This window comes from Muntiacus reevesi, chromosome 17 (assembly GCF_963930625.1).
Source record: "Muntiacus reevesi chromosome 17, mMunRee1.1, whole genome shotgun sequence".
NCBI lineage: Eukaryota > Metazoa > Chordata > Mammalia > Artiodactyla > Cervidae > Muntiacus > Muntiacus reevesi.
In genome coordinates this window covers 43,543,941-43,555,380 of record NC_089265.1, presented here as the reverse complement: position 1 = coordinate 43,555,380, position 11,440 = coordinate 43,543,941, and the positions used below count along the sequence as shown (strand labels likewise).

At 35.1% G+C, this 11,440-nt stretch overlaps 1 protein-coding gene across 2 annotated transcripts in view; it reads right to left on the bottom strand.

The window, feature by feature from the left end:
* Positions 1-1,831: 1,831 nt before the first annotated feature.
* The window catches only part of SMC5 (structural maintenance of chromosomes 5), a 104,595-nt gene continuing 94,986 nt past the window's right edge, over positions 1,832-11,440 (bottom strand). Inside the window, exons 18-25 of one of the 2 annotated variants that reach the window (XM_065907929.1) lie at positions 7,935-8,060; positions 5,973-6,017; positions 5,428-5,523; positions 4,899-5,003; positions 4,589-4,708; positions 3,265-3,444; positions 3,090-3,185; positions 1,832-2,061 (exon numbers count right to left, since the gene is read on the bottom strand). In XM_065907929.1, coding sequence (XP_065764001.1) covers positions 1,918-2,061; positions 3,090-3,185; positions 3,265-3,444; positions 4,589-4,708; positions 4,899-5,003; positions 5,428-5,523; positions 5,973-6,017; positions 7,935-8,060 — 912 coding nt within the window. In that variant the 3' untranslated portion in view covers positions 1,832-1,917. The remainder of the gene's footprint in view (positions 2,062-3,089; positions 3,186-3,264; positions 3,445-4,588; positions 4,709-4,898; positions 5,004-5,427; positions 5,524-5,972; positions 6,018-7,934; positions 8,061-11,440) is intronic. The other variant, XM_065907930.1, reaches the window with a different exon arrangement.

Sequence of the window (11,440 nt, the reverse complement as noted above, 5' to 3'; positions counted from 1 at the left end):
AGGCAAATCAATTAAGATTTTGTCATTATAAATAATTGCTTGTCACCTTTTAGGGTTTTAAATATTTTATTCATCAAATGAGACTATTATATGAAGTTTTTACAACTTGTAATTAAAATCAACTTTTGCAGAAAATATGTGAAATTTCAAGTGGTTGAGTTATTGTGCAGGACTTACTATTTTATTAATGTTAAAATACATAATTTATTCTTCGCAGCTCAACTTTCAGTGTAAAACCAAGTATTTGTCCACTAGAAAGATACAAATGCTTATAAACAAGGTTTGGAATAATTACTGGCATATGCAAACTGAAATAACCTTCAAACTTTTTTCACATTGATGATCATTTTGTAGAAATAAGGTGACTGGCACTTAGACGATAAATGAACTCCACCAAGCACAGATTAGTAAAGGTACTTTGATGGAAAACAAAGTATTTAACAACAGAACATCTGGTAACAACATTCATTTACTAACATGTTACCAACATTTTCAATGTTTACATGAGTTTGCACTAGTAAAAATGTTGTTTTAAAATAATATTTTCATAGTACATGCATTAGACTTAGTTTAAGAGGGGAAGGTTCTTTAAAATTTTTATGAAGAAAAAAATAGTTTTTTAAAGAGAAAATGTCCAAATAAGAGGACGTAGACATTATTTTTTGACTTAACAAGAATATAAATTTCAGTAGCTATTTAAGAACATACAAAACCCAAACTCAATACAATTCTTCAATTTAGTCAAGCTACCAAGTCAAAAAAATAATTGTCATTACCTCTACAGATCCAATCCACTTTTTAAAGATATGTCCTTGATCCAATTCTTTATTTTACAAGATTTTAAAGAATAGAATGTTTTGGCACTGTTAATTAGTATAACTCAGAGATAAACAAATTATTTTCTAATCTGATTCTTCCATGCTGCAAGAACAGTTTAAATTAGATTTTCTAAGATAATGGGGTAGAATCAACACTGTAAATTAGAAGGACCTACATAAGCTTAAGGTCTAAAAACAGTTACGGTTTTAAACAAATCAATGCTTTTGCTCACTCTACATGACACTGAGAAATTTCAAATATAAACTGTAGAAACCAGTATAAGAAATGTTAAGAAAAATTTTACTAAAAATAATTATAAAAATGCTTTAGAAATTTAAGATGTAAAAATTTACTTTAAATTAAAAAAAGAAAAAAAAGATTAAGCCCGAAAAGACCCACCCACATTTTACAGGGTTATTCTTTCAAAACTCTTGCCACTTTATTCTCTGTCAATCTTTTGGTTGCATTTTGCATCATCTAGTGGCCATCTTGTGGCATTTCAAAGAAGTCCTGCTACCAGTACTTTCCCCTCCTTTGAGATACCAATACAATTACAGTATCAAGTTTCATAAAACTTTTTTTTAAAAGGTTCCTAAAATCCCATTTCCTAGTGGAGATAAGGTAATCTTTTTAATAGGAAGAAATGAATAGATTTGTCATAAATTATTACTATACATTAGACATTTCCATATCAAATTTTAAAAATTAAATATAACACTGGGAGAAACTATGACTTTTAGAGTCTAAAGATGACTCTAAAGCTTGTTAAAATTACATTGCAAGTGAAGCTCAGGGTTCCCATGTCAACTAAATTTCTTGTAACCAATAATACTGAGTTCTGATTTAAGTAGGAAATACTGTAGAAGTGGGGACCCAGTCACTTACGGTCAGAGTGCCAAGGACTCAAGATTTAAATTTTACTACCAAATGATGTTCCACAGAAAGAAGTTATTATGGGCTCTCTTCATCAACCCATTTGTATCTAATAGCAGGTTTCAAAAATAACTGATCCTTTAGTCTTAATGAATCTAACTTTTATTCAGTTGAGCCACACTTACATATAGGATTTAACAGAAAAGTCCCAAAGTTCTTGCCCTTTCATTGAGAAGGCTGAGTGAATGTAATACGGCGCCGCCGCCTTTGGAAAGCCTTTAAATTCCATCTGTTTGGTTCCAGCATATGAGGACCATTGTAGACAAACAATACTGTCATCTTTTCAGAATAAGGAAGATTTTGAAGGAGCTGTGAAGTGTTAAAACAAACTGTTATGGAATGCTATATATTAAGCACAACTTTCTGAACTTGCATGTATATTTTATTTGTAAAATTAATGAAACTCTTAATGAAGTTCTCAACTCAACATACACCCTGCCAGATGGTGATTTTTACTTGAATCAGCACATCAGAAACCTGGCCTAAGGACTTGTCAACATATCTTAGGAGCCTTCTATATTCACAGGCCAATGGGATCATGCTGTTTCCTAGGTTGACCCTGGAAACATATATCCTTCAGAACTTTCCTAGGATAATTTCACTCTTTTATCCACAAAACACCTTTCAAGCAACTTCTATAGTCAGGTACTGTAGATGAAAAGTAGCCTGAAAAGTGTATTAACAGAGTGGTTTGATTTATAGGCCAACAACAATAGGGTATTAACAGATCTAGCTATTCCACAAAGTATCTGCTGGAATAAGGAGAGATTATACTATTCAATAAAAAACTGAATTTAAGATAGGCTCTCCAATGAAATTTCTTTAAAAAAAAATCTGATTACATTTAATAAAAACATCTTTGATTGTTATACAGCAGTTTCATAATTAACCCATAGCACAAGAGGTAACAAAAGAAAATTTCCCATTGTAATGGTTCTATAAAGGTAAGTCTGTTTTTTATGTAAATAGAAGATTTTGAAGATACTTAGGATTTCCTCTGGGCCAGGACAGAGCAAAACAGGCCTTTCTAAGGAAATGAGGAGGACCAGTGCTATTTTTCAGTGCTGAGAGGAAGTTCCCTAGAGGAAGAATAAATGCCAAAAAAGCAGAGGAACCCTCAGTTCTAGAACATAATGCCATGCCTACTACTTTCTTCCTCTAATGATAAGGTTTCTGATTAAGTATGTTATTGGAACTTGTTCCCCTTTACTATAATCTTTAAAATTCTATTTTGGGACTGTTCCTGCTCATATTTACACATACTGGGCCAAAATCTGCTACATGTTTTAGCCATAAGGGACTTCCAAGTACGTATTTTTAGATTACTTATTACCTACCTTTGGTGTAATAAAGAAGTACTGAGATGTGTTTTCTTTGCAAGCAGTATTTACAACCATTTCAAACACTCTTCGTTCATTGATTGGGTCCATTCCCTAAAGAAAGACAATGATGATGATTACATTTAAATCTATTACAAGATACAGTGAAACCCAATAAAAGAATAAGCTATACCTGATTGATTTCATCAACTACTCGGAATGGACATCTATTAAGCTCCTGAAGTGCCATCAAGTATAACATAGTAGAAACACTTCTTTCACCTCCACTTTGATGATGAGGAGTTAATTCATGCAGTTGAGTACTACTGCGAAATTTAACTCTAATTCGAATTCCATATTTATCATAGTCTTCCTACAAAACATTTAAAAAGTTGGTGAAAGGTGAGTGTTTTCTCTGGCAATTTTATACTGTTTTCTTGAAAATAAACTGAAGTTCTTTACTCTTATAATGGACTTATTCATGATATCAGTTTTATCTAAATAGATCTTTGGAGACCTCTAGAGCTTGTAGAGAGCAAGTGGTTCTAACATTGTTTCAGTATAGAGTCAATAAAAAGTACCTGCTTTATAGAATGGTTCTGAAGATTAAAGAAGATAAACCTAGAAATGCTTGGCACAGTGTCTGGCACAAAGGAAATATATTATAAATTACATGTTATTACAATACATTTCTTCTTCTATCAAACCCAGACTATGTTGATGATGATTCTCTTGGCAGGTCTAATATCTTACTAAAACTTACAGTTACATGATGTTTGCAATCCTTATGTTTCATAATAAACAGATAAAGAAGTAATGGAACAAAATTCCTAAGGAGAAATAAAGGCTCTACCTTGCTTTATGTTTCTTCCTTCTTAAAAGAAATGCTTTATTAGGGAAAAATTTCAACATTTACAAAACTAGAACTCCCAAATAAGCTCAATGTATCTACCATCAACTAGTCTCAACTGTGATCCATATATGACCAATCTTGTTTCATCTATAGCTCCACCCACTCCTATTTTACCCACAATTGCAATGCACGAAACGTATACAGTTCAAGAAATCAGTACCAAATTTTTTCAGTATTTTTGTTCTTGTGAACTCAAATTCTTGATCAAAAGGAAATCACTGATACTATTCTATATTTCAGTTATGTTTGCCAATTTGTATATGACTCTTCAAAGTTGAGGAGTAGTGATTTCAAAAAGCAATGCATTTGTTCATCACAACTGAATAACCATTCAGCTATTCAGCTGGATATGAATTCAGTTAGGCTGGATATGAAGACAGTCTGTAAGGTATTAGTTGCTAATCCCAGATGTCACCAAGAAGAAAATCCTCAAAACAACAAGTGACCCTGATGGAATCCTAGATACGGTCTCTTCTTTCCTTTGGACATTTTTTTTAAATAAGCAGAATTTTCAAATATACCTTTAGAGTAAATAAACAATTTACATATACTTTTAGCATATAATTAAAATTCTTATCAGGAAACATATCAAATGCAATTTTACCTCATTTTCTGTATGGAGGTCAACTTCACCAGCACACTGCATAGAACTAAAAAAATAGCTAAATTTTTCGTTAATTTTTTCTACCAGCTCTTTTAAAGGATTAAGCCACCTTTCTTTTACCTGTAAGTAAAGCAATATAAAAATAAAAATGTAAAAGAAGTGTTATGACATTGATACAAGACTTTACATAAAACAAATTTAGTATCAATCTGGTCCTGAGAACATACATTTTTTTCTTAGAAATGTTATTTCATTTTGCATTATTCTACATTCCCATATTAATGCACATGAGAAAAAGTTGAATAATTACCTGTGAAATGTTTTCTCTGTATTTATCCAGTTCAACTTTCTTTATCTTTAGTTCCTCAGTTAATTGCTCTATTTCTTCTTCTCTTTTTGTGTATTCCTCAACAACCTGGCAGAAAAAAAACCTTTAAGAATAATCTACCAAAGGATAAAGGTACAAAAAATTTTACATCAATTAAAACATTAATTGAAAATGCCACTGTTTGTATGCAGTTAATTTATGTTCTTGTAACATACTAAAAATGTCATTTTTTTAATTCTTAAAAAAGACATCTCAGTATTTCAGGTTAGCCAAAGTATTCTTTTTATAAAGGAAAGGCACAGAACACTGTGTTCCTTAGGAAGAATCTATTTAAAATTCTAATAGATTCAGAATCTGGCATTTAAAAGTACATTGTACTAGGGTTCTTGGTAATAATAAGCTAGACAGCAGGAACAGAGTGGGAGGCAAGTGCTGGAGGGAACTGTGTGTGGGGCGGGGGTAGGGTGTGCTGTGGTGGCGACTGCAGCAGGCGTTAGGGGAGGACGCATACTGTAGGATTGAGTCCTGTGAAGCAAGATGCTCTCGATCTTTCCTCAGTTAATAAAGCATCAATTTCATCCAAGGTGTTTGGAAGATCTTGGAAAGCCTAAAGAAGGAAAAACTGTCCATTATTATGGGTAGTGCAGTGAAAACAGTTCAACTCAAATAGTTTAAACGGAAGTATTCTGTTGCGTGTCTGCTACATGCTGAACAGCATGCTAGCACACACAGCCAGGAATCAAAAGAACGACAAACATGGCTTTTTGCTTCAAAACGGGGTTTATACTTCAGAAGGAAATGAAATGTATAGACTTAGTAACAGGAGCTAACACCTTAAGGCAATGTAATGATGTTGAGTATTAAAATAAGCAGTACATATCATACAGGTTATGGAATTTAGAGAAAGGAATTATCAGTTCATGCTACAGGAGCTACAAGAAACAGTAAGAGAATTCAGAGGCCTCGAATTCATCTCTGGGCCTTAAAGCAAACAGCTAGGGAGAAGTAAGGCAGAGGAGAGGCAGGAGCTTGGAGAAAAAGAAGAGCACTGCATACCATGGGGGGTGAGGAGTTGTGTCCATTTGGAATGGTGGGTACTTGCTGAATTGGTAGAATGGGTCCAGAATATGTGGGGCATTGAAAGAGAGCAAGAAGTTAGAACTTTATACTGTACTTGTGAAGAACTACAAAAGCATCCTAAGAATCCAATTACTTTGACAGTAGAATTTCACCACAGTACTATCTTCTGAGACCATATCACAGAGACAAATTAGAACAGGGTGGGGGCAGGCAAGCAGTACAACGTTTTGTCGGCACAAGTTGCAAAAGCTTATGTACTACAATGTACAAAATCAATCTTAAAACTCTGAAAAAGACCCTAACATGCCACATAAATCTAATATCTTAACCTGTCTTTTTTTCCCTCTAACCTTCTGGAAAGCAGTTCAGCTTCTATAGGTTTTCAGATATTAAGTTCATTTTGTTGAATCTGACTTGTCCTTTGAGCTTTGAACTCATGTGCCACACACTTATTTCATATCTTCATTTGATTCTAAGAGACCAAACTTAAGATGGTGAAACAAATCTTCAACTTACCCACCTTCCCCACCAATTTGAGCAAACCTATTTGTCCTTCGAGCTTTTCCATCTCAGTAATTGGCAAAATTTAGGGATCCTCTCTCTACCCTTCAATTCAAATCCATTAGCAAGTCCTGCTGGTTCTGTCATTAAAAGATACCTCAAGTATGTAAACTGCTCTATCGTTTGTGTTTCCACCCTAATCCACACCACAATAGTCTCTTGCCTGGTCCAAAGCAATAATCTCCTAAATGGTCATCTTCCATTCTTGTATCCCTACTTTATTCTCCAGATTGCAGCTGGAGTGCTCTACAAACAGCTGTCCTACCTCTATCGATCTTCTGTTTAAAATTCTCCAGTGGACTTCATCTCAAAGTAGAGCCCAAATTCCTTCTGTGGTCTATAAGGCCCTACAGGATCTGACTTCTGCCCTCCTTGGATAATAAATTTTAGCCCCACTAAGATTCTTTCTATTCTGAAACAGGCCAAATATACTTCTGCCTCAAGAGCTTTGAATGAGCTGTTTTCTCTGCCTGGAATGCTTTTCCCTCAAACCTTCACTTGACTGATTTCTTCTGTTCATTCAGGACTCATCTAAAATAGTATCTTCTCAAAGGAGACTTCTCTGACACTAGCCTTTTACCTTGTATTATTATTCTTTTTAGCACCTCCTGCTATTCCCAACATAATCTATTTGCTTTTTGATTTGTTTTCCCCACCCTCCAGACTAGAATATAAATTTCAAGAGAGAAGAAAGTATGTGTTTTGTTTAATGTGTGATAGAAGGTAATCAAGGCATTACCCCTACCTGTCAGATAAAGCTTCAGGTCAAGGGGCTACCTACTCAATGGTAGAACTGGCAGGAAAGGGCAGTATCTTCTCATTTTACTAACTAAATGATATGTCAGAATATAAAGTACACATAATGAGAAGAAGGAAAGGCTCTTTTCTTTACCAACAGATGTTAGTCATAAAGAATCCACTCCCAAAGAACCCTAAATAAACACCCTGATTTCCAGGATAACATTTTCATTTTGTCTTTGTTTTTCTAACTATCACCTGTATGTACTGTTTCTTATATATCAATTACTAGTACAACTATATCCCATCTCCCAAACCTCTCCTAAAAAGGTGCTTGGGGAAAAAAAGCTTTTTACTGGATAAATGTTTTGGTAGAAACAATTTTGCAAAATGATACCCATATCTGAATAATTTTGGTACTAAGCAATAAGATTGAATAGTGTCCATCTGAGTACCAGGAAGAAAAAATTCATTGAGCAAAACTACATGCATACTCAGTTTAAAAATGGCGGCAGGGGTATCTCATTTTTTATGGCAAATCATGTTTTTCATGGCCTGTAAAATGCCTAACACACTTTAAGCTTAAAAATACTATGTTAAATATGTTAACTTGTAGCATTATATACTTTTTATACTTACTGTCTGATATTCTTGAGGAACAATCTGCTCTGCGCCCAGGTTACATACTTGCCTGGCTCTCTTCATAAGTTCCTTGCATTTCTGCAATAATCTCTGTCTATTTTCATCCAACTCAATGAAATGTTGCTATTATAAGAAAAATATTTTGAAAATGTATATGTTACTGTTCAATCAGAGGGTTCTTTATTAATAAATATCACCACACTATATCACATATATTACAAATTTTGATAACAGTAAGCAAATCATCCAAAAACCACATCTCAAATTATGACTGAGTTTATTGCTAAGGTAGAATTTGAACTTAAACTTCAAAATATATTAGGACATTAATAATATGGCATTCTTGAATCCCTAAAAGCTTTGAAATTTAAACTTCATTTCCTTTTTATGAAAGTTTAACCTATGTATAATTATACTCTAATAAAACAATATATACAATACATAGGCTTCATATCAGAAAACTCAGCAGAACCTTTAAATGATTCATGTAGTTATCATTTATTCATGGACCCATTCATTCCTTCACCAAATAATTACTGAGAACCTATTAAATATCAGTATTTTATCATGTATTGAGCATAGAAAGGTAAATAATAAGATGCACAGTCATTTTCATAAAGACACAGTACAGAAACATCCTTTGTATTTCTGCAGATTAAGTAAAAGAACTAAACTTGTGTAATCTTATTCACATCCATCATGCAGTGTGTGTCTGGTCCTTCCTCCCTCCCTCCCTTGTCAAATTTGGAGTTCAGACATCAGTGGTCTTCACAACGTTTAATATACAAGCTTGCAAGTTCTATTTCAATCAATCAAATAGTAAACAATGGTACTGGCAATAATACTGTTTACTTGGTAAAGGTCCCCTCCCTCCCCAAATACATATATATCATCTAAATCGAAAAAAAAGTCTTTCCTGAAGTTCAGTTTTTGCGGGAGAGTAGCGAGCAGGTAGGTAGTGTAAAGAACATTAGATGAAAGCACAATTTCTAAATTTGATAGTAGGAAAAAAAGTAAATTTAGCAACTTCCAGTTCTTATAATATGAATCTTGATGTAAATCCATACATGTTTCATGCTAGGGAGCACACTAAGCATCTTGATGTATTATTAAACTTACTATCACCATAGCCCTGCAAGTTAGGTAGGTATTGTAATATCTGTGGCTGAAGACAACAGGCTTGGAGTGGTCAGGAAATCTGCCCAAAGTAAAAAACCAAGTAACACGTTCATCCATCTGTCCACCTCCATATCTGGATTTATGTGCAGTCAGCTTATTAACTTGTAAAAATATTCCAGATGGTAGTGACATACCTCTGGAAATATTTAATGGGTTTGGATCCCTTTCCCACTATTTGCCCTCCAGTAATTTGAGGACGTTATTAAACTCAATGGTGTTTAGTTATCCTTAAGTTCCTTCATGAACACAACCTGTAGTGAAATTCTGTGTCAATCTTTTTTGTGTATGAATTTGTTTTTCATGATCAGGGTAAAAGACAAACCCCAAAGTAAGGTGAGGGGAAGAAAAGAAGGAAGGAAATGATCTCCTTTTGTTTCAAATAAAGAACAGCAAGAAGAATAAAGAAGAGCAAGTGTGGGCAAGTGACAGAAAACGTGAGAAGAAAAAAGAGCAAATGAAAGGCAAAATGAACTACTACAGACTCACTCTTCTCTGTGTCTCTCACTCATCACTCTTGACTATTTAAAATGCACAGCTGGTGACTATGATCAGTCAGTAACAAATACTTACCAAAACACAGTGCAAGAAAGAAAAGAACCCTACAAAAGGGTTGGTAAGACAATTATAAATAAAAAGCATTTAATAATTTTCAGATTAACGTATAAAAAAAGAGAAATAATGATGTAAAATATTGCTGAGAAAATAGAAAATAAAGTCAGGGGAAGTATCAAGATTAGTATGGAAAAACCTGTCAGAGTTTGTGTATATATCCAGGTAAGAAAACCTAGTGTGACAAGTAGCTAATGAGATTATATTTCGCTGGACAATATAATTAAGAGCCTTTCTACTGCCAGAGTAATCAGCTCAACTCAAAAATATTACTGTCTGCTGCTACTAACAATATGGACAGGAGACTCCCCTGTCAGGTTAGGGAAGGCAGCAGGTGTAGAAGTCTTTATTCTGATTATGTATGTAGACGTATGCTAAACATCCTTCCATTTTTATTTGAAAGATTATTTATGCGCAAGTATCTTATATAATATCCTTGCGGCCTGAGTATCTTGACATACTAGTTCCTACTATAAACAATGTTGAAATTCTCCCTCACTTCCCTCTCCTGAACCATCTAATCTGAGGTAGTATCCTTTTATTTCCTAATAGTACCTACAGGACAGTCAGCAAATACACTGTTTTACTTACACTGTCTCCCTTCCTGTGTTTGAGTGCTGTGCCTTTGGCTACCGTGTCGGCCTTCTGACCACATGACACACGCCTGCTGTCTCCCTAGCCTGCCCAGTGGTTCTAGTTCTCCTCAGTAAGCTACTCTGCTCTGCAAGGCAGTTTCAGGTGAGCAGCTGTTCATGGGACCTCAATCACCCCAGCACCACCTGACCTTTCTGGAATCTAAAAGTCACCTCCCAGTTTCAGCTGCTCTGAAATTGGTCTGCTAAACTTTGCACACCAAATGGGGCCTCTTTTCTTAAAAGATGAGAACCTGCTGGTGACTTAATTTTTGGATTCTTTAAGGTTTCTCTGTTTCTTACCGCATACTTGCAATACCACACCAGTCTTGATGCTGCTGCTGACTATCTTACCCACCTGTACTCTTGGGTTCATGGGTGTTGTAAAACACAGAACTTGACTGATGTTTGTCCCTGGTTCTCAGGAGGAAGACTGTAAAATCCTAGGAATTTTCTGAGTGATAGGAGCGTCTGAGTTTATGCTAAGGAGTGACGCAGAATGGGGGAAGTCAATGCCAGAAAGACAAATCATGTGACTAAAGGGTTGGGGCTTTGAGTCTTATTATTACCCCCACCCAGTTTCTTAAACTGCAGAGAGAAGGGCTACAGCCCAAGTTTAGCCACATGGCCAATGATCCAATCAGTCATGCCTAAGTAATCAACCTGGTAAAAACTCCAAACACTGATGCGCTACGAGAGCAATAAATTATTTCACCAGAAAAGGGCACAGAAACTGTGTGCAGGGCCCTCCCTGCCCTATATACCTCTTCACTTGACTAGTAGGGATTTGTATTGTTTATATAATAAAACTGTAATGGTTAAGAACAGCTTTTTCTTCAGTTCTGTGAGCCACACCAGTTAATTACCGAACTTGGGGAAGCCAAGAGAACCCTTGAATCAGTCACCAGTTGGTCAGAAGTGCAGGTGGCATCTGAAGGGCAGTTTCATCAAGGACTAAGCCTTTAACCTAGCCTTATGCTAATCCTGGGTGACGAGTGTGAGAATATGCTGCAGTGCACCTACAGGGACATCTTTAAGCCGAGTCTGTTGTCTACATTGTCCCTGGGCTTGCTGTGATCATAG